Source organism: Canis lupus, chromosome 2 (assembly GCF_011100685.1).
Source record: "Canis lupus familiaris isolate Mischka breed German Shepherd chromosome 2, alternate assembly UU_Cfam_GSD_1.0, whole genome shotgun sequence".
Taxonomy (NCBI): Eukaryota; Metazoa; Chordata; class Mammalia; order Carnivora; family Canidae; genus Canis; species Canis lupus.
The window spans coordinates 69,110,150-69,133,029 of record NC_049223.1 but is presented as its reverse complement, the minus strand read 5'-3'; the positions used below and the strand labels follow the sequence as shown (position 1 = coordinate 69,133,029).

The 22,880-nt window shown below is 41.6% G+C and overlaps 2 protein-coding genes across 6 annotated transcripts in view; one reads left to right on the top strand and one right to left on the bottom strand.

Annotated features, from left to right (window-relative positions):
• The window catches only part of SNRNP40 (small nuclear ribonucleoprotein U5 subunit 40), a 40,019-nt gene extending 24,570 nt beyond the window's left edge, over positions 1 to 15,449 (bottom strand). The window contains exons 1-4 of the mRNA XM_038531312.1: positions 15,251 to 15,449; positions 12,902 to 13,031; positions 10,933 to 11,026; positions 9,051 to 9,216 (exon numbers count right to left, since the gene is read on the bottom strand). Coding sequence (XP_038387240.1) covers positions 9,051 to 9,216; positions 10,933 to 11,026; positions 12,902 to 13,031; positions 15,251 to 15,394 — 534 coding nt within the window. The 5' untranslated portion in view covers positions 15,395 to 15,449. The remainder of the gene's footprint in view (positions 1 to 9,050; positions 9,217 to 10,932; positions 11,027 to 12,901; positions 13,032 to 15,250) is intronic.
• ZCCHC17 (zinc finger CCHC-type containing 17) overlaps positions 14,936 to 22,880 on the top strand; it is a 62,503-nt gene continuing 54,558 nt past the window's right edge. For 2 of the 5 annotated variants that reach the window (XM_038531314.1, XM_038531315.1), the window contains exon 1: positions 14,936 to 15,074. The gene's annotated coding sequence lies outside the window, so the exon portion shown is untranslated. Of the gene's footprint in view, positions 15,075 to 15,557; positions 15,715 to 22,880 lie in introns of those variants that run through there. The other 3 variants (XR_005355897.1, XM_038531313.1, XM_038531316.1) reach the window with 2 other exon arrangements.

Below are 22,880 nucleotides of genomic sequence, written 5' to 3'. Positions count from 1 at the left end.
ACAATCCAATCATGAAATGGGCAAAAGACATGAACAGAAGTTTCACAGAGGAAGACAAAGACAGGGCCAACAAGCACATAAGAAAATGCTCTGCATCACTTGCCATCAGGGAAATTCAAATCAAAACCACAATGAGATACCACCTCACACCAGTGAGAATGGGGAAAATTAACAAGACAGGAAACAACAAATGTTGGAGAGGATGTGGAGAAAGGGGAACCCTCTTGCACTGTTGGTGGGAATCTGAACTGATGCAGCCACTCTGGAAAACTGTGTGGAGGTTCCTCAAAGAGTTAAAAATAGAACTGCCCTACGACCCAGCAATTGCACTGCTGGGAATTTACCCCAAAGATACAGATGCAGTGAAACGGCAGGACACCTGCACCCCAATGTTTATAGCAGCAATGTCCACAATAGCCAAACTGTGGAAGGAGCCTCGGTGTCCATCGAAAGATGAATGGATAAAGAGATGTGGTCTATGTATACAATGGAATATTAATTACTCAGTCATTAGAAATGATGAATACCCACCATTTGCTTCGACATGGATGGAACTGGAGGGGATTATGCTGAGTGAAGCAAGTCAATCGGAGAAGGACAAACATTATATGGTCTCATTCATTTTGGGAATATAAAAAATAGTGAAAGGGAATAAAGGGGAAAGGAGAGAAAATGAGTGGGAAATACCAGAGAGGGTGACAGAACATGAGACACACCTAACTGGGAAACGAGCAAGGGGTGGTGGAAAGGGAGGTGGGCGGCGGGTGGGGGTGACTGGGTGACGGGCACTGAGGGGGGCGCTTGATGGGATAAGCACTGGGTGTTATATACTATATGTTGGCAAATTGAACTCCAATAAAAAAATATACAAAAAAAATTAAATAGACATATATAACATGGATTTACATTTTCTAAAAAAGATTTTATTTTATTTTTAAAGTCTATTTATTTTTAGTAATGTCTACAGCCAATGTGGGGCTCCCACTCATGACCCCGAGATCAAGAGTCTCATGCTCTTCCAATTGCGCCAGCCAGGTGCCCTGAAAAGATTTTATTTTTAAGTAATCTCTATATCCAATGTGGGGCTTGAACTTACAATCCTGAGATCAAGAGTTATACTCTACTCACTGAGCCAGCCAGGCACTCCCAAGTCTAATATTTTAAATTATTAGTTTCAGACAACCATCATTTTTAAGAGATTATTTTACTTTGAAATACAAAAGGTTGGTAGTAGGGATCCCTGGGTGGCGCAGGGTTTGGCGCCTGCCTTTGGCCCAGGGCGCGATCCTGGAGACCCGGGATAGAATCCCACGTTGGGTTCCCGGTGCATGGAGCCTGCTTCTCCTCTGCCTATGTCTCTGCCTCTCTCTTTCTCTCTGTGTGACTATCATATATTAAAAAAAAAAAAAAAAAAAAAAAAAAATTAAAACAAAAAAAACCCCCCAAAAAGTTGGTAGTAAAAGAACATTTTTTGTTGCCTAAATCATTTAAGAATTGCTGACCTAATGCTTCATCACTCCTAAATACATGAGTGTTTGCCTATAAAGATATATCTAATACAGAAGACATATATAAAACTCTGTATAATCTTAACCAATCAGAATGAAGATGTTAACACCAAGATATTACTACTATTTGGTCCTCAGATCTCATTTAAATTTCACCACTTGTCCCACTATGTCTTTTATTGCAGAATAAAATAAAAGACAAATAAAACCGCAGTTCAGAATCATGTGTAGAATTTAGTGGTCATGTTTCTTTGGTCTCCCTCAGCCTGAAAGAGTATCTCATACTTTTCTTGACCTTGACACTTCTCATTAAAGGACAGTTATTTTGTAGGATGTCCATCAGTTTAGGTTTGTCTAATGTTTCCTCACAATTAGATTCAAGTTATTCCTCTTTGGCAGGAATCTCACTGGAGTGATGCTGCAGTTTCACTGTATTTTATTGAGTGGCTCATAATTTTGATTTGTCCCATTATGGATAATGTTCAGTTTGATCATTTGATTAAGATGTTCTTTTGACAATCATTCTTGCACAAGATGTTCCAGGTTCAACTTGTACTTTCCCTGCCCAAGCCTGAAATAAGGAGTCCTGGTTTCTTTAGTGGAAAATGGTATTTAAAGGCCAAGATGTACATAGTAGATGTATTCACTGCTATCAGGGTATTGTTCTTAAGCCCTTTTAGTGGACAGTTGCCAATATATGCATACACAGGCACACACATATCTGGAAACATACATTTACATCTATTATTTTTTCTATACCTGTTTATGTTGAATGTCATGAGTTCACACTAATACTTCCAGTTTAATGCCAACAACACAAGATGTGTTTCTTTTTATTTATTCTTAATTTTTAATTAATTAATTAATTAATTCATGAGAGGCACAGAGAGACAGAGACATAGGCAGAGGGAGAAGCAGGCTCCTCGCAGAGAGTCCGATGTGGGACTCAATCCTGGATCCTGGGATCATGCCCTGAGCCGAAGGCGGACACTCAACTGCTGAGCCACCCAGGCATCCCTTCTTTCTATTTTTTAAAAAGATTTTATTTATTTGACACGGAGGGGGTTGGGGAGAGAGAGAGAGCAGGCAAGAGCGCATGTGCATGAGCAGGAGATGGAGAAGCAGGTTCCCTGCTGAGCAGGGAGCCCAGTGTGGGGCTCAATTCCAGGGCCCTGGGATCATACATGATCTGAGCCAAAGGCAGAGGCTTAACTGACTGAGCCACCCAGGTACCCACCTCAAGATGCGTTTTAGTTCTCTCTCCTACATTGGTTAACTCCTTTCTCTGACAATGAAAAATCTGCTTCCTGTTTTATTTATTTATTTATTTTTTAAATTTTTTATTTATTCACAGAGACACACACACAGAGCGAGAGAGAGAGAGAGAGAGAGAGAGAGAGAGAGGCAGAGACACAGGCAGAGGGAGAAGCAGGCACCATGCAGAGAGCCTGACGTGGGACTCGATCCAGGGTCTCCAGGATCATGCCCTAGGCTGCAGGCGGCGCTAAACTGCTGCGCCACTGGGGCTGCCCTGTTTCCTGTTTTCTTTATTATATTTACTTGTCTAATCAAGCTTCACATATATAACCAATCTCCCATATCCTTTTCTACCTTCTCCTACGTGGATGTCTTCCTTTCCTTATTTGAATTGTGACTCCCATTCCCTATGTGGATCTCCTCCTCACACCATGTGGGTTATCCATTTGTATGAATGCCCCCTTCACTCTGCTCTGCCTCTAATATCTCTCTCCAGGCTGCCTTTCCTCAGGAATCTATTCTCAGCCTCAGACTCCCTACCTAAACTGCTCCCACCCATGCGGACACCCTCAGCTCAAGCTCTGACACCCCTACTTTCTCCCCCACCAATGTGTAAATGACCCTTTTATCCCGCTAGGGCAAGGATTCTCCATGTTGGGCTGCTCCCCCATCTCTAATTCCCTGTGCTGGGCTCCCTACTCTGTGTCATGTGGATGCCCTCCTTACCTTTGTCAGTCCCCATCTCCCTATAATGGACTGTTCCCATCCTGCATGGATGCTCTCCTTACCTCACTTGGGCCCTAACACTCCACTCTGGGCCACGATAGCCCACTCTCACCTCTAACTTGAACACCTTCCCCACTTTGGTCTACGTAATGGCACCAGAACTGAATTGTTTATAAAAGGTAACAATTTGTATTTATATATATGTTCACAAATATTATATATAAAATAATATGCATTAAATATATAGGTAATATAAAAATGATTTCCTAATAGCTTTATTAGAAACAACGAATTGCTAAAAACAGTATGAAAACTACTAGCATGGAGAATGCTCAGGATACCACTTCAAGACTGAAAATGCAAGAATTACCGAAAGCTTTGTTTTCTGTTGAGAATTCTTATGAGTGAAATGTAACACAGTGTTTCTCCCCTTAGATAAGCAGAGGTTATTAAATTCCTACACTTATAAACCTAGAACAGAAAATAATTAACAAAGCATTCCAACTTGGCAAGTAACTAAATGGCATATGTAAAAGGCTGTTCAACAAAGAATTAATTATAAATAGTATGTTGAAATTAAGAATAAGGAACTAGTTAAAAAGCAGTCACCTTTAGGTGATGTGACACATTAAGCTAAATATAACGTTCACTAATAAACTTAAAATATTTATGTTTAATTAAGGGAAATAAAAAGCAAGAAATTGAAAGAAAGAAAAGACAGACATACAGAAGTGCATGGCTGGCTTAGTCAGCCGAGCACCTGATTCTTGATTTTAGCTCAGGTTATGAACTCTGGGTGGTGAGATGGAGCCTGAGTAGGGCTCTGCCCTCAGCAGGGAGTCTGCTTCTCTCCTTTTCCCTCTCCCTCTAAGCTCCTCTCTCCCTCACACCCTCTCTCTCTTTCAAATAAATACAAAACCCACAAAACAAACAAACAAAAAAACAAAACCAGGCAGACATTCACAATGGAGAGTAGTTGAAAAAACAAAAGCAAAGTAAAGACTGAAAGATAAATATGAGGAAAGAGATAAAGAATTAAAAGACAAAATAAAAGAAAGTCAGAGAAAAGGTAATGAAAGGAAAGCTGGAAATAAACAGGATTAAGTTCCTAGATGTTTATTATAGCAGGCGCTTGTGAATTTAAACAAAATTCAGGGTATTCTTATCTCACTGCCTTTCAAAAGGCCAATGAGCAAATCAGTTACTGTTAAGACTCTCTAAATATGGCACATGTAGGTTAGGAGCTCAGGGCTTTGGAATCATTCCTAAGCTGCAGACTCTCCTCCTAGCCAAACATCAAGCGGCCCCAATTGACTGGGTTTATTATAAAAATGATTTAGTAGGAAAAAAAGATTTAGTAGAAAAATATCTCAAAGTAGATGATTCATTATGTCCATGTGACCACCTTTAACTATGAGAAGAAAACAAATTTATTTAAAAAAACAACAATCATAGGTTTAGTGTGGTTTCTCAGATATACTTCTTTCAAGTCCTCCTGGTTTAATCATTATATGACTACCCAGAATCCAAAATTAGTGCCAAAGAAAGAATAAAATGGTTGGTTCTACAAAGTAATGCGTCCTTATGTGCCCCTGAAATAAATTAACATTTTCAGGCCTCATTTTCCTCCTCTGAAATTGAGGGTGCAGTGGTGAATATTAACAATGTATAAATTTGTTGAATCACTGTTGTATACCTATATCTAATGTAACATTATGTATCAACATACTCAAATAAAAATAATGATAAAAAAGTATAATGAGGATGCTGGGTGAGATCAATGGCTCCCAAATTATGAGACCTGCTACATCAAATCATATGAGGAACAGGTTTAAAAATTCTAGTTCTTAAAAACACAATACCATTTATATTAGCAACCAAAAAGGAGAAATATTTACGTATAAACTTAACAAAATATGTACAGCACCTATATGACAAAAACCTCAAAACTCTGATGAATGAAATCAAAGAACAAAATTAATTGAGATATAGTCCACGTTTGTGCATAGGAAGACTCAATACTGTCATTCTCAACTTTATAGATTCAATGCAATTTCAACCAAAATTCTAGTAAGTGGTCTTGTGGAAATAAGCAATTTACTCGAAAGTTCTTATGGAGAGGCAAAAGACCCAACACAATATTGAAGGAGAAGACAAAACTTGGAGGACTGATGCTACCTGACTTCAAGATTTACTGTAGGGGTGCCTGGCTGACTCAGTTGGAAGAACATGTGACTTGTGATCTTGGGGTTGTGAGTTTGAGCCCCATGCTGGGTGTAGATATTACTTAAAAAAAGACTTACTGAAAAGTTACAGTATTCTGTTGAATATATCAATGCGAGAACAGAGAGCCCAGAAATAGACCCCCATAAACAGAGCCAACTGACCTTTGACTTAGAAGCAAAGGCAATGGAGCAAATGAGTTTCTTCAACCAATGGTGCTGGAACAACTATATAACCACATGTAAAAAACATGTATCTAGAGACAGACCTTGCACTTTTCACAAAAATTAACTCAAAATGGATCATAGACCTAAATGTAAAACACAACTCCTAGAAGGTAACAGAAAAAAAACACAGATGATCTTGGGTATGGCAATGACTTTTTAGATACTACACCAAAGGCACAATCCATGAAAGAAATAACTGATAAACCAGATTTCATTAAAATTAAGAACTTCTGCCTATGAAAGACAATGTCAAGAGAATGAGAAGATAAACCACAAGGCAGGGAGAAAATATCTGTACATCTGATAAGGGACTATTATCCAAAATGTACAAAGAACTCAACAAAAAGAAAACAACACGATTGGGCAGCCCCGGTGGCGCAGCGGTTTGGCGCCGCCTGCAGCCCAGGGTGTGATCCTGGAGACCCAGGATCGAGTCCCACATCGGGCTCCTTGCATGGAGCCTGCTTCTCCCTCTGCCTGTGTCTCTGCCTCTCTCTCTCTCTGTGTCTCCCATGAATAAATAAATAAAATCTTAAAAAAGAAAACAAAATACACAGTTAAAAAATGAGCTAAAGATCTTAACAGACACCTCACCAATGAAGATAAATGATACAAAAAGCATATGAAGAGATGCTCCACATCATATGTCATTAGGAAAATACAAATTAAACCAACAACAAGGTTATCACTACATACTTATCAGAGAAGCCAAAATCTGAAGCATTGACACCAACAAATGATGAGGTGGAGCATCAGGACTTCTCATTCAGTGCTGGTGGGAATGCAAAATGGTACAGCTACTCTGGAAGTCAGATTTGTGGTTTCTTTCTTTCTTTCTTTCTTTTTTTTTTTTTTAATTTTTATTTATTTATGATAGTCACACACACACACACAGAGAGAGAGAGAGAGAGAGAGAGAGAGAGAGGCAGAGACATAGGCAGAGGGAGAAGCAGGCTCCATGCACCGGGAGCCCGATGTGGGATTCGATCCCGGGTCTCCAGGATCGCGCCCTGGGCCAAAGGCAGCACCAAACTGCTGCACCACCCAGGGATCCCCTTTCTTTCTTTTTTTAAAAAAGATTTTATTTTTAAGTAGTCTCTACCCCCAATGTGGGGCTCAAATTTACAACCCCAAGATCAAGAGTTGCATGCTCCATTGACTAAGCCAGCCAGGTGGTTTCTTAAAAACTAAATATGCTCTTACCATATGATCTAGCAATCATGGTCCTCAGTATTTACTCGAGAGTCGAATAACTTAGGTCCACACAAAAACTCTCACATGGATGTTTACAGCAGCTTTATTCATAACTGCCAACTCTAGGAAGCAACCAAGATGTCCTTTAGGACATTTTTAGGAGGTGGATGGATAAATTAACTGTGGCACATCTAGAATATGGAATGTTATTTGGCACTAAAAAAAAAATGAGCTACCAAGCCATGAAAAGATGCGGAAGTATCTTTATTTATTTATTTTTTTAAAGGAGACAGAAGTTTACTGAATACACTGCAGGGGGAGTGGTAGGCAGGACAGCAGAGGAGAGGCTGCCTGTAAGACACGGAAAAATCTTAAATACATATTACTAAGTAAAAGCAGCCAATCTCAAAAAAGGCAAAAACTATGGAGACGGTAAAAAAAAAAGATCAGTGGTTGCCAGGGGTGGGAGGTATGACTAGAAGGAGCACAGAGGATTTTTAGGGCAGCAAAAATACCCTGTATGATACCACGGTGATGGATACATGTCATTATGTTTGTCGCAAACCAAAGATTGTATTAACACTAAACACAAACCCTAATATAAACTTTGGTGGGGCAGCCCGGGTGGCTTAGTGGTTTAGTGCCGCCTTCAGCCCAGGGCCTGATCCTGGAGACCCAGGATTAAGTCCCGCATCCGGCTCCCTGCATGGAGCCTGCTACTCCGTTTATGTCTTTGCCTCTCTCTCTCTCTCCCTCCCTGTGTCTCTCATGAATAAAACAACAACAACAACAACAACAACAACAAAAACCCACAACTTTGGTGGACTTTGGTGATTCTGTGTCAGTGTAGGTTTATCAATTGTAAAAAATGTACTGTTCTGGTAGGCAATAATAGGGTAGGCTATGCATGTATGAGGGCAATGGGTACACGGGAAATCTCTATCTTCCCTTCAATTTTGCTGTGAACCTAAAACTGCTGTTAAAAAAGGGTCTTAATTTAAAAACAAAAATTTTCATTCTATACCTATTAAAACTAGAATCTGGGTATTTTAAACAGGTTCTTCAGGTAGTCTGACATGAAGACAAGTTGGAAATCACTGGACTAAGTGACATTGGTACTAAATCATATACTGATGCTTTCATATAGTGACTATTATTTTTACAACAGCTTTGTAAGACATGTATATTACTGTCACTGTCCTAAAGACTGAGAAATAGGATCAGAAAAATGAACTGCCTGAGATCACATAATTAGGTAAACAGCTGAGTCAAGAATGCAGTTCAGGTGGTCCATTTCATTCCAAGTTATAGTGGCTCAATATGGTTCTAACATTCTACAAGATATTTAAAAACATTGCCTGCTAGCTAGCTAGCTATTTTTAAGACTTTTTTTTTTTTTTTTTAATTCATTTATTAGAGACACACAGAGCAGGGGTGGGGGAAAGCAGGCTCCATGCAGGGAGCCCGACGCGGGACTCGATCCCGAGTCTCCAGGATCACACCCCGGGCTGAAAGTGGCACTACACCGCTAAGCCACCGGGGCTGCCCCATTTCGTTGCCTGCTATTTAAAAAGACCTCTGTTTTTGTGGTGCTTGGGTGGCTCAGTCAGTTAAGTGTCCAACTCTTGGTTTCAGCTCAGTTCACTGATCTCAGGGTTGTGAGATTGAGCTCTATATCGGGCTCCACACTCAGCAACCTTAAAAAAAAGTAAAAATAAAAAGACCTCTGTTTTGGGAAATAACTGCTAAAACAAGTTGTGGAGAGGAAGCTACAGCATAGGTGGAAGGCTATAAGTTATAATAAGTTCACATTATATATATATATTCACTATATATATATATATACATACATACATATATGTATATATAATAAGTTCACATTACAGAACCTCAGAACTGTAACACAAACACCCACCTTAACTGTTCCATCATCACTTCCAGTGCAGACAAGCTGGGGGCCCCTCCTGGCCGGATAACAGGAATTCACAAAGGAAGTATGTCCTTTCAGCCTTTTAACCCTCTCACCTGTTTCACTATCCCACACTGCCACAGTTTTATCTGTGGATGCAGAGAACAGCATACTACGAGAGGAAGAACAAAAAACAAGTAAGTGAAGATGAACAATAGCCTTCTATCTTCCCCACTTGCCAAAATGTGCCAAACTCTCTAAGGCCACTGACATGTTGTACTCTTGACAGTGTGACACATGATGCAGGAATGCCTCACCCTACCTACCAAAATCCTACTGGTACTCTAGACCCGGTTATGAGGTCTACCCTATGAAAATGTAAAAAAAATTCCTTCTGTCAGTCCCCATTATACATTCCAAGCTAATATAGTAGTTGTCTCAATCTTCTCCTCCTTTGTGATACACAACACTTTAGACATTTTCCCGTCTGGAAATGTTTAATCACTCCTGCTATAGAGAGAAGACAGACTGTGGCAATTCCTGACCCAGTGACTTGGTAATTCTAGCCCTTTCTCTAAAAATCAAAGGTTTTTATTTCATCTCTGAAAATGATTTTTTAAAGCTTTATTATTTAAGTAATCTCTACACCCAACAAGGGCTTGAGCTCATGACCCCAAGCTCAAGAATCACATGCTCCTCAGACTGAGCCAGCTAGGAGCCCATGATAATGATTTCAAGTTATAACTGATTTTATAAGGCTTTCTTTACTCAAATATTAACAGGAAAAAATGTATACAAGGCTATGTACCAGTTGATTTCAGGGACCTTAGAGTTTTACAGGTCAGTTATAAAACAATGAATGTTTACTGAAATACCTAATCGGATCAATTAATTTGGTATAATCACGTTTCTGTATTACCTACAGTTAATTGTAAAATTATGTGATCGTTAAAACGTTTATGATAAATGTATGTTATAATAAATGACTTATTAGGTGAATAACGTTAAAGGAAAAAAGCAGTGGAGAAGATCATACATAAAGCTCTAATATAAACGTAAACCGAAGAGCTTTAAGTAGGAAAAAAACGTGGGCAGCCCTGGTGGTGCAGCAATTTGGCACCGCCTGCAGCCCAGGGCGTGATCCTGGAGACCCTGGATCAAGTCCCGCATCAGGCTCTCTGAGTGGTGCCTGCTCCTCCCTCTGCCTGAGTCTGCCTCTCTCTCTGTGTCTCTATGAATAAATAAAAAATCTAAAAGAAAAAAAAATAGGAAAAAAACTTGAGGATGCCTGGATGGCTCAGTTGGTTGGGCATCTCCCTTCAGTTCAGGTCATGGTCCTGGAGTCCTGGGATTGAATCCCACATCAGGCTCCCTGCCTCTCCCCCTGGCTCACGCTTTCTCTCTCTCTCTCTCTCTCTCAAAAAAAAAAAAAAAAAAAAAAAAAAAAAAAAAAAAAAAAAAAAAAAACTTAAAAAAAAACTTAGGAAAAACATATCAAAATATCAGTGATTATTCTTGGAGTGGTAGCAATATGGGCTATTTTTTGTTTTTGAGTTTCTCAAAACTAATATTTTACTGTTTTTATAGTAAAACTAGCTGATTTCTGCATATAAAAATTACATTTTGTTTTATGTCTTAAAAAAGAAACAAATTTGTATGGGCTGCTGATATTAAAGATGTATTTATAAATGCATACATGGAACAAGAAAACACCTTACTTGGATTGACAGTAATAGTAATAGGATAATAAAGTAGCTGCCCAAAATGCGGTTATTTTTGACAGCAAAGACTCCTGAGAGAGAAAACTTAAGGATGAAATGTGAAAGTATGCCAAAAAAGATTAGTATGAGAAGCAGCCATCATTCCACTATGCAGACTACTTACTCACCTGCCATCGGTGTTATAGTGCAGCTCCATCACAGCCCCACTGTGTCCTTTCAATGTAGCATAGTTATCACAGTCACCATAGACATTCCACAACACTGTTAGGGAGACGGGGGTTCTGTGATCATTATTGTGCAAAAGAAAACTCATCATTAGGCATAGAAAAGGTACTCACAAATTTACCACAACAGTTTTGAGATTATACTCCTCTGGAACACTATTGGTTCTACTGGTGGGACCAATATTCCTGGCACTATAAACAAAAATAATGCAATACTTTCATATTTAATAAGGTTGAAAAATTAGTTAATGATATAATTTTTTAAATCTTAAATTTTTTGCTGTAATGTGAAAAAAGTTAGTACTCACTACTACATATTGGTTGAGTATAAGCAGACTGCAAAATGATGGCACTTATAGACAACCCACGAAGCTGTGACTGACTTGAAGGTCACATGGCAAGGACTATGCTATGTCTACTCATTCCACATATACTATGTACCTATAACATGCTAGGTGCTGGGGTAAAATGGGGGTAAACAAGACACAGCTCCACAGGGAGCTTCGTCTAGCAGGGACTGAAGTTTGATTAGTGTTATTAACGAGCACCTCTAGGGGCACTTGGGTGGCTCAGTGGTTGAGTGTCTGCCTTTGGCTCAGGTTGTGATCCCAGTGTGCTGAGATCCAGCCCTGCATCAGGTTCCCCATAGTGAGTCTGCTTCTCCCTCTGCTTATGTTTCTGCCTCTCTCTGTCTCTCATGAATAAATAAACAAAAATCTTTAAAGAAAAAAAAAAAGGAGCACCTCTATACATAATAAGGTATATACATAAATTATTTTTCTGTTGATAAACTGTTTTTTTTTGTTTGATGAAATAAGCATGCTGATTCAAGGATGTTTTGCTAACATTCCAAGTCTTCCAAATGCTTGGTCACTGTTTAGAATCACAGAACTAGAAAACCTAAATCAAGACAGTGAAGACAGCTATCATCCACCCTGAGGTACAGACTTCAAAGCAAAAAGCTAAAGGACTTGCTTCATTTTACAATGTAACAAATGATGCCAGAATAAAACAAAGTCCTGATATCTTCTCTCTTGCTTTTTCTCATGACTCTTCCAAAGTGATTTTTTTTCAACTTATTTCTCAAAGTATTCCCAACTAGTAGCTGAGAATCTGGATATAAATCTCCCCCACCCTTTTTTTTTTTTTAAATAAATTTTTATTTATTTATGATAGTCACAGAGAGAGAGAGAGAGGCAGAGACACAGGCAGAGGGAGAAGCAGGCTCCATGCACCGGGAGCCCGACGTGGGATTCGATCCTGGGTCTTCAGGATCGCGCCCTGGGCCAAAGGCAGGCGCCAAACTGCTGCGCCATCTAGGGATCCCTCCCCCACCTTTTTAAGATTTTATTTTTAAGTAACCTTTACATCCAACATGGGGCTCGAACCCACAACCCCAAGATCAACAGTTGCATACTCTATAGACTGAGACAGCCAAGCGCCTCTTGGATGTAGATCCTAATAATGTACAGGTAAATTATCCAAGAGAGTTGCCACTTTAGGATCCCCTCCCCCTCCTTTCCCATATGCTAGGATTCTATGAGTGAATCAAGAGAAAGGCCTTACATCCTTGGGAGAACGAAAAGCTATCTCTCTCCCCATTACTTCCATTAACCTACTATTCCTAGTTCTATCGTCTGGCTGAATAAGTTCAAGATTTGCCTCCATGAGGAAGATATTCTCAAAGAAGAGCAACTCACTTTTCAACTAGTAACATAATCTCCTCTGTATTTACCACATGGATCTTGAGGTCTATATTCAAGATCATTCAACATTCTCCTTACACTGTTTTAGCTATGCAGTTTGTAATGCGAATAATCCAGACTGATACACTCTGTGGCACTAAAGGTTTTAAAAAATAATCACTATTTAGCAGAGAGTGATTATCCCAACTTCAAAAACTATCTCTTACATATCAGTCGATCAAAGCCTGCAGATGCTAAGGTGGATCCATTGGGATGAAACTTGCAGCAGTACACTTCCCCTTCATGTCCTGAGAGAAGCATGATTGGCGCTTGAAGGGAGGAACACCTTGGAGGTCCCTAAACAAAAGACAGAAGTACAGGGTAGTTACTACATACAGGCAAAGGAGACTACAAAAGACACGGTAAACAATCATTGAGTAGATTTCTCCTGATTTAGAGAATGGTAACTCTTCTCACATTAACTTAGGCCTCCAATTTGATACCCTCCTACTCAAGTGTCCAGTGTCTACCAGTTATACTGACTACTCCCTCAGGCTCCTTCTGTCCCATAGCCAACTTTAAATTGCTCAAATATGCTAAGCTCATTTCTGTCTCAGGATCTTTACACTTCTTGCTCCTGATCGGAATCCTCTTCCCTTGATCGTCCTGTGTTTAGCTCTTTCCAAATGTTTCCTCTTCAGAAAGTCTTTCATTGATCACTCAAACTCAAAGCAGCATCACACCTCCCCTCTGTATTCCATTAATCCTACTGTATTTCCTCACAGCACTTAAGACTACCTGAAATCACCTTCCTTTGTATTGGTTTACACATTTTGTCCTCTTCCCCGGTAGAAAAGCAGCTTTGTGACTGCAGGGACCCTGCATTCAACACTTTTCCCAGTCTCTAGCACATTTAATTAATGCCTGAACTGAGCTTCCCAACAACCCTGCAAGGTACATATTACCCAGGAAAGTAGTTTTGACTATGGTCTTGACACTAAACCTAGGCTTGGACAATTCACTGGAACCTGGGCTGACATTCCGGTCAGAGAGAAGACCTGGTACACTATTGATAATCCCCAAACATCCTTAATAGCTTTCAGTTTACTCATTTATTTAAAAAAAAAAAAAAATTAACGTGCCAGGCACTGTTTTAGGCGTTGGGAAAACAGTACTGAACAAAATAAACAATGGAGTTTGTGTTCCCGTGGAAAGGAGGAAGAGAAGAGACGAAGAGAGAAAACAAAACATATAGCAGGTTGGTATGTGCTACGGAAGAAAAAAAGCGATGTGGATTAATACATATGGGGTATTGCAATTTAAAACAGGGTAGTCAGGAAGGCCCTTACTGAAAAAGTGATATCTGAACAAAGATTTGGAGGATCTGAGTGTGTAAACCACGTGGATATTTTGAAGAGCATTCCAGTTGAGTGCAGCAAATGCAAAGGCTTTGAGGCAAGAGCATGGAAGCCAGTGTGACTGGAGCAGGGGGAGTAATGGAAAATTGGTAGATCTGAGAGGTAAAGGGAAAATGGGCAAAAGATTTTAAGGATTGTAAGGATTTAACCCTGGGTGAAATGGAAAGCCATCAAAAGTTTTCAGCAGAGGGTAACACGAGCTGACCTTTAGCAGGATTCTCTAGCCACTGGACTGAGAATAGATGGACCATAAAAGAATAGAAACAGGAAATACCAGTTAGGACCTCACTACAATAATGCCAGATGAGAAAAATAACGGCTTAGACCAGGGGCGAGTGATGGAGGTGGCACAAGGATTAGCAATTTGGCATCTATTTTGAGGACGGTGTGCCAGCAGGATTTGCTCACCGGCTGGTGGAGAGGTTGAGAGTGGAGACGTTTACTTCTTGATCGGAGCCTACCAGCCCAGCAGAGGGGTGATCGTTATTACCTCCATCTTACAAGAAATGCAGTTAAGAGCATGGATTCGGCTTTAAAACCGTTTCCTATCACTTACCGGGTTAAGAGCTTACAAAACAGGGCACTGAGAGTTCCTAACTCTTAAGCTGTTACCAAGATTAATGGGGTTTTCATACACAAAGCCCTTAGGACAGGTATTAAATGAAGGTCAGCTCTCGTTCCGTTGTTGTTAGTAACAGTACTAGTGCTGAGACATGGGGGGGGGGGGGGGGGGGGCGGGCATCTTGACCAAAGCAAGCCGGGCTCATTCGTTTCCTTTCTCTCCTCATTCATTCATTCATTCATTCATTCATTTTTTTCAGCCGTTCTACAAAGTTTTCTGAATGTTTACTCCACGCTGGGTCCCTGTGGAAGATTTAATACGAAAAAGCCCCGGTGCGGGTTTTGACTTCAAGGTCCTTAACGCTAAATGTAACGCCACCTCCCAGGGTGGTCGAGACGCTGAAAGCGGGCGTCCAACCAGGTAACGAGCGGAGCGTCCCGGGGGGGCAGGGGGGGTGTCGACCGCTTTTACAGTGTTTCCTGTGTGAACTGCAGGCAGCTATTCCCGTTCCTACCCCGCACTGCGGGATCACCGGGGGCGGGCTCCCTGAGGGGAAGATGAGCTGAGGCCCGAGGGCCGCCCGCGACTCCACTTACCGCTTGTAGCAAAGCTCCCGGCGCCGTCTGCTGCTGCCCAGCTCCGGGGCCCGACCCCGCCGCTCCCAACAGCAGCTCATGCCGCTGCCGCTTGACTGGGACCAGTGGCAACTCCGGGCCTTTGCGCTTTTGCTGTTCTATCATGGCGGCAACCGCTCTCCTCAGCGCCGCCACTGACCGCGCCGACACCCTCAGGCAGCGCGCGATTGGTTCCGACTTAGTTCTTCCCCCAGAACTTCCGGCTTGGAGTAACCAATCGGTCTGCAGCAATCCCCTCTGCACCGCCTCCCTGAATACTCTTCTTTTATTGGTCAGTTCTTTCTGGCGTCACGGGAGTGCGGTGCTGGGATTGGTGGGTGGAGCTGGAGTCCCACCTAGGCGCGCTGGGTCTTGTGGGTGGAAGCGTTGTCTGGTTTTGGCGTTTCGCGCAATGCTGCGGCCGGGAGACCGGGAGCTGACCCAGAGTAAGTGGAAGGAAGGTCGAGGGTGGGTGGCTGCGGCATCTAGAGACGGCGCCTCGGTTGTGTGACGTGAGCCTGGCTCTTCTCAGCTGAAGGTTTGCAGGGGCCTGAGGCGGGCCCCGGGGTCCCAGCGTCGGCGCGTAGCAGCCTGGGTTCCCCTTCTAGGCTGGAGCAGGGCTTTGGGGTCTCTGCGGCCGCCCGGGGCCCTCGTCCGCCGACTCGTTCGTCCAGCGCCTGCCGTGTCCAGCCCTGTGCCTGTGCCGAACGCCCCCAGGGAGGAAGGGCCTGTCTCCCAGCTCCACCAGGCTCCTCTCTCTGACTGAGGAGGCCGGCTTGTTTCTGCCACTGGTCATGCAGCCTTTTACGAGGGCCTGCTCAGTGCCTCTGGGAGAGACAGGGATGAGAGGAGTATCCGACTGCTGCTTCTCCAGAGCACAGTCCTGTGGAGAAATTCGGAATCATATCTGGGAACTAGGTCTCCTTAATTGTCCAACTGGTGTTTATTGGAAAGAGCCCTGAGAGGATACATTGTGAACCAAAGATGGTCCCACGTCGGGCCCCCTCCATGGAGCCTGCTTCTTCCTCTGCTTGTGTCTCTGCACCCCCCCCCCCGTCTCTCATGAATAAATAAATTAAAAACAAACAAACAATTCAAATATTTGAATATTGAGGGCAAGCATGTTAAACAGTGATCTCACTAAGAGCTTTAAAATACGTGCTGCCTAGGAGAGGTGCCTGATGTTATGAGTGTCTGCAATAAGCAGAAAAGCCTCTGTGAGGAAAAGATGCCCGAACTGATACCTGAAGGAAGAATTGTAATTATTTGGGTCAAGGGAGAAAGGCAGAGCGTTCCATATAGAACAACATGTGCAGGGGCCCTGCGGCAAATGGGAGGAAAATGACTGAACGGCAGAAAGAGGCCACTATGGCTACTTCAGAGGGAATGAAGGAGGGTCTGGTACAGGATGCAGCTGGAGGTGGGTAGAGGTGCAGGATTTTTACTTCAGGACTGATGGGAAACGACCGAGCTTTTTGTTTGTTTGTTTGTTTTGTTTTTGTTTTGGTGGGGGGAGAGAGTGGTGTGATGGGACAGGTGGTGGCTTGATCACTCAGTAGCATAAACAGATTGGAGGAGAGATAGATGCAGATCGACCATTTAGGTGAGAGATATAGCAATGAGGACTGAGGTATTGGTACAACTACAGAGAACTGGACAGATGCTAGAGATAAAAAGGAGCTAAAATCAGGAATTAGTGATAGAATGGATTCAGGGAGTGAAAGGAGAGAAATCAAATCTCAGGTTTTAGGCTTATGCAACTGGGTAGTTTTTTGTGTTTCTTTGGTTGTTTTTAAGATTTTATTTACTTAAATAAGTGCACAAGCAGGGGGGAGGGGGAGAGGGAGAAGCAGGCTCCATGCCGAGTAGGGAGCCCAGTGTGGGGCTCGATCCCAGGACCCTGGGCTCATGACCTGAGCCAAAGGCAGATGCTTAACTGACTGAGCCACCCAGGCGCCCCACAACAAGGTAGTTCTTTTTTTGGAAGGGGAAGGGAGAGGTCATTCCTGACATCCAGGAGGCAGTTTGAAATACACCGTTGGGACTCTGAGATGTTTTGGGAAATGTTTAGTGGGAGTAATTTGCATATAGGTGATAATTGAGCCATGGGTGTGGTTAAGATCAACTAAGAGCCGTGAGTGGTCCCAACATGTAATGGTCAAGAATGGGAGCATGAGTCCACAAGAGAAACAAAAGCACAAGAGTGGAGGACCAGAGGAATGTTGTCTCAGCAACAGGAAACGGTCTGTATTAGAAAATATGAGAACTGAAAAATACCTACGGGCTTTATCATTGTGGAGCTTATGGTGTCCTTCGTGAAAGTTGGTGTGATGGGACTAGAAGCCAGATATGAGGCAGAGATTCAGGGAAGGAAATGGAGGCAGTGAATCTAGAGAGTATTTTTCATACATACAATTGTAGAGGAAAGGATGTGGAAGCTGAAGGAGATGAGAAGTCACCAAGGACCCAGAGTGACGGAGAAACTGAAAACACAAGAAAGAAATTGGGTCATTGATACTGTTCTGAGAACATGGGAATGGATGGGATCCAAAGTACAGTTAGAGAGAGCAACCTTAGGAAATAGGACAGTTTGTCCAGTTAATAGAAAGGAAGAAGAAAATGAAGGCAACAGATACAGGTTGTTTGTGTGTTTTGTACTGGTAAAATTAGTTCCTATCTCTTAGCTTTTATATTTTCTGTTACATAGGTGGTGGGACCATATACATAGAATGAGAGGAGGGCAGAAATTTTAGAAGTTTGCAGAAAGTCTGAAAGTCATTGTAGATTGTGGGAGAATGAGTTGACGAGAGAAATGTACAATTGTCTTGCAAAATTAAGGACCCATTTGAGGTTGGAGATCATAATGTTTTTTCCTAGCAACAGTAGGCTGTTCAGTGTGGGCATGGAGAAAATGTATCCAGGTATGGTGAGGACTGTGGATTTGACATGTTCAACACACTTTTCTACCTCTTAATGTGCTTTCTATTACTGAACAGTTTGGGATGCTAAAAATGATTTCCTAGATTCCTTTGTACCTAAGGGGAGAATTGAATTTGGAACTGAGTTAGATGTGGAGACAAAGAGGGTGAGAGCCATCCAGTTTTGCTGGCAAGTGTCATAACAGAGGCAGTAGATTTTTTTAGTCAACAACTTTCTGGTTCAGTGACTTTCTGCAATGATAGCCATAACTTTCTTGATCATGGCAAAGACTTATTTTGTGAGTTACAACTTCTTCCTGTAAGTTCTAAGAGACCTGCTCCTTTAGCCCTTTGAGTAATTTTGTAAGCCACATAATACCTGGCAATAACTCCCTTTCTGCTTAACTTAGTTAGCATGAGTTCTGTTGTCTGCAGCTATACTCTACTCCTGCCAGATAGGTGAGCTGTAAAGGCACGGAGTTAAAAGGAGGTCAGGGTGTTACTGAAATGATGGGTTGTGGAACCCAAGTTGGAGAGGGCTAATAGGTTGGAAGAAAGTAGAGTTCAATAGATTAGGTTCTAATGAGGTCAAAGAACAGTATTCTCTGCTACAGTATTTCCTTTTATCTTTGAAGTCCTATTCGGTTGTCACCTCTTAAACTTCCCTGTGTCCCCCAAAACCTTGCTCTCTTTTTTCCCAGTACTTTGAACCTAGCCACTATAGCTCTGATCACACTGCATTGTAATTGGTTACCGTTATCCCTACCAGACTAGGAAGTCTTTGAGGGCAGGGACTGTGTTAAAAGAGGTGATTTAGTGGCATGTATGTGGTCTTGAAATGGCCTAATATTTGTCTCTTTTTAGCTATGAGTTTTGGGCAAATTACTTCATTTCTGTAAACAGGGCTATCTACTTTATAAGTTGCTTTAAAGATCGAAAGGTTTATGAAGTGCCTAGCACAGAGCCTGACATAAATATCATAAATATGCTGAATTGATGAGTTAACTAACAGTTTAATAATATATATTTTTTTTAATTTTTAAAATTTCTTTATTTGAGAGAGAGAATGAGAGAGAAAGCTTGAATGGGGAGAAGGAGAGGGAGAAGCAGAGTCCTTGCTGAGAGAGGAGCCTGATGAGGGGATCAATCCCAGGACCCTGAAGTCATGACCTGAGCCGAAGGCAGATGCTTAACCGACTGAGCCATCCAGGTGCCTCCACCCAGGCACTCCTTAACTAACCATTTAAAATAGGATAAAATGAAGTACTTCAGTATTCAGATATAAATTTCAATATGCTTTACATTGTGCTAAACACTGGAGATTTGGGGACAGTGACAATGTGTAACACAAGGGCATGCTCAGAGGAATTTCATAGTCTAGAAAGAAAAGGAAAGATGTTCATAGTATTTGAATCTCCTCTCCATTCATAGTTTTGTAATCTTAGGCAAATTACTTAAACTCTCATGTCTTAGTTTCTTCATCTATGGAATGTCAACGATAATTGCCTATCTTGTAGAGGGGTCAAAAAGAATTAAATAGTTAAGAGAAGTAAAACTTTTATGGTAATGGATGGCAAATAAACACTGAAATAGGGCAGCCCCGGTGGCGCAGCGGTTTATTGCCGCCTGCAGCCCGGGGTGTGATCCTGGAGACCCGGGATCCAGTCCCACATCGGGCTCCCTGCATGGGGCCTGTTTCTCCCTCTGCCTGTGTCTCTGCCCCTCTCTCTCTCTCTGTCTCTCTCGCTCGCTCTGTGTCTCTCATGAATAAATAAAAAATAAAATCTTAAAAAAAACCACTCAAATACTAGCTGTTATCAGAGGACTTGGATAAGACCTCTCTAGGTTTATTGATTATAAGTGTGGGATGGGAGAGTGAGTACTGGTCATGGGGTCTAGAGCCAATAGCCTTTGTCGAGTCACTTGACCTCAGTTAGCCTCATTTTCAGTTAAATAAGAGGGCTGCATGAACTCCAGAATTCCTTTTCAGCTTTCACATTTTATGAGACTATTTGTGTGTGTGTGTGTGAGATGATTTTGTTTTTGCTTTGTTTTGTGTTTTACTGTTCTTTCTCTCTCCTGCTTTTGGACATTTTCTCAATTGATCATGACTGAAGTTAAAAAGGAAGAAACATCTATCTAAGATAGTCATTCAATAAATTGGTGGGAAGGAGGAAGTTTGGCTTCCAGTTTAACATTTGAAAGACTCCCACCTGATCTGGCCAGTATATTGGGCAGAACTCATTTCCTCTGCTTTTCTTTTTCTTTTTCTTTTCTTTCTTTTCTTTTCTTTTCTTTTCTTTTCTTTTCTTTTCTTTTCTTTTCTTTTCTTTTCTTTTCTTTCTTTTCTTTCTTTTTTAAGATTTTGGGAAAGAGAGAGAAGGAGCAAGCGGGGGAAGGGCAGAGGGAGAAACAGACTCTCCGCTGTGCAGGGAGCCTGATGCAAGCCTTGATCCCTGGACTCCCAGATCATGACCTGAGCCAAAGGCAGACACTTAACTGAGCCACCCAGGCACCCCTCCTCTGCATTCTTTATTTATTTATTTATTTTTTAAAACATTTTATTTATTTATGACAGATACAGAGAGAGAGAGAGAGGCAGAGACACAGGCAGAGGGAGAAGCAGGCTCCATGCACCGGGAGCCCGACGTGGGATTCGATCCCGGGTCTCCAGGATCACGCCCTGGGCCAAAGGCAGGCGCCAAACCGCTGTGCCACCCAGGGATCCCCTCTGCATTCTTTAGACCAGAATGCTTTCTCCCTTCTTTCTCTACCTGTGTTTGGCACATAGTGAGGCTCTATTCACTTATTAAAAAAAAATTTTCAGTACCAACTGTATACCAGAAACTGGGAACAGACAACCAAATGAGAAATGGTCCTTGATTACATGTTTGGATGAATGAATCCAGCTCATCATTACCTCCTCCATGAATGATACCCTTCTGATGATGACTCTCCATTAGAATCTCTAATGTTGGGACTTAATTCGTGTTAGAAATTCTTATAAGTTTTAGATGTACACTGCAAATTCTTTTTAAGGTAGTGTAGAATAGTGGTTGAGAATGCAGGCTCTGCAGTCATTATTCTGTCTTTGCTCATATCCTAGTATTTTTACCTGTCAATTGATTCTCCTCTCAATTTTTATACACAGATTAAAGATCAATAAGAATTCCTTCAATTCTCAAGGTTCTATCCAGTTAGTTCTATTCTGTAGCAACCATAATAAATCTAAATCCTAACAAACTTAAATGCAACAACAGAAATCTTGGCCAGATCAGTAAGGTGACACATGAAATGGAGTTCCAAAGGTACTTTGAAGTATCTTACCAATTTAATATTGTTCTATGGACTTCTCATTGCTTGAGAGAAAGGGAGAGCAGGATATGTTTTTTTCTTTTTCTTTTTCTATTGCATGTACATTAAAAAAAACAACTTTGAAACAATAACAAAATTGTGGAGGAACAATACAAATAACATTTATGAATCATTTGAGAGTTAAGTTGCTAACCAGATGCCTCTATCTTTCCTAAATACTTAATTTTCCTCTAAACAAAGACATTCTCCCGAATAACCACAATATAACTAGTATAATCAGAAAGTTAACATTGCATTACTACCTCTAGTTTCCAGGCCCTGCTTCTCCATTCTTGGGTACTGATTCATCATTCTGGACAGCCCAATATGTGGATGTCATCATTACCCTGCTCCTTTCCACACTGGTTGCTCTTTGCAAATTTATTCCTCACCAACCTAGGCTCTAACCTCACTCTGGGCCACTATTCCTCTGCCACACCTCTCATTCCCACAGTGTACTTTCCTTGCTCTGTCCCTTGCTTTGGGAAGTAGGTGGCTGGTAACTGGGTCCCTGTTGCCTCCCTGCATATTATATTGTTGTTTAAAACATTCAAGGAAAATCAAGCACTTAAGGTAGATATTCTGCTTCCAGAATTATTGCAAAGCAACTCTGTGGTGTACCTCAATCTTTTCAGTTTACTTGCTCTTTAAAGTCTACAGATGTGGCCCTATTTGAGTGGACTCTATTTCAATGTTTTACAAACTTCCAAAACAGCAGGACTCTTTTTTTTCCCCAAATGAACTCTTATATAGACGCTTAATAGGTAATTTGGATCAAAGCAGAATACACATTATTAAAAGTAGGCCCTCCTCCTGTAACCCCCACTCCTCCTTGTTACCAAGGTCCACCCCCAAGGCTGGGTAAACAGGTGGGAAATAGCAATAATCAGTCAGTGCTTAATTACTGAAGAGAAGGACGCCTGGGTGGCTCAGTGGTTAAGCTCCTGCCTTCAGCTCAGGGCGCGATCCTGGGGTGCCAGGATCGAATCCCGCAAGGAGCCTGCTCCTCCCTCTGCCTCTCTCTCTCTCTTTCTCTCTCTCTCCCCCTCTCTCCCCTTGTCTCTCATGAATAAATAAATAAAATCGTTAAAAAAAATTTACTGAAGAGGGCCTGCTAGCTTCACAACTACTCTTGGTGTGCACATTTCTCTCTCTCTCTCAAATCTTTAAAAAAAACTCTAGATAACTAAGGAGCTTCTGAATAACCACCATAGAACTCCAGGTTTCTACAGAACATAACTTGAAAGAAAGTTTTAAGTTCCATTTTTTAAAATGGCAACCTTCTACTTTACTGAATTTCTAAACCTGTTACTGTTCTATCTATTCAGGGTTTCATGAAC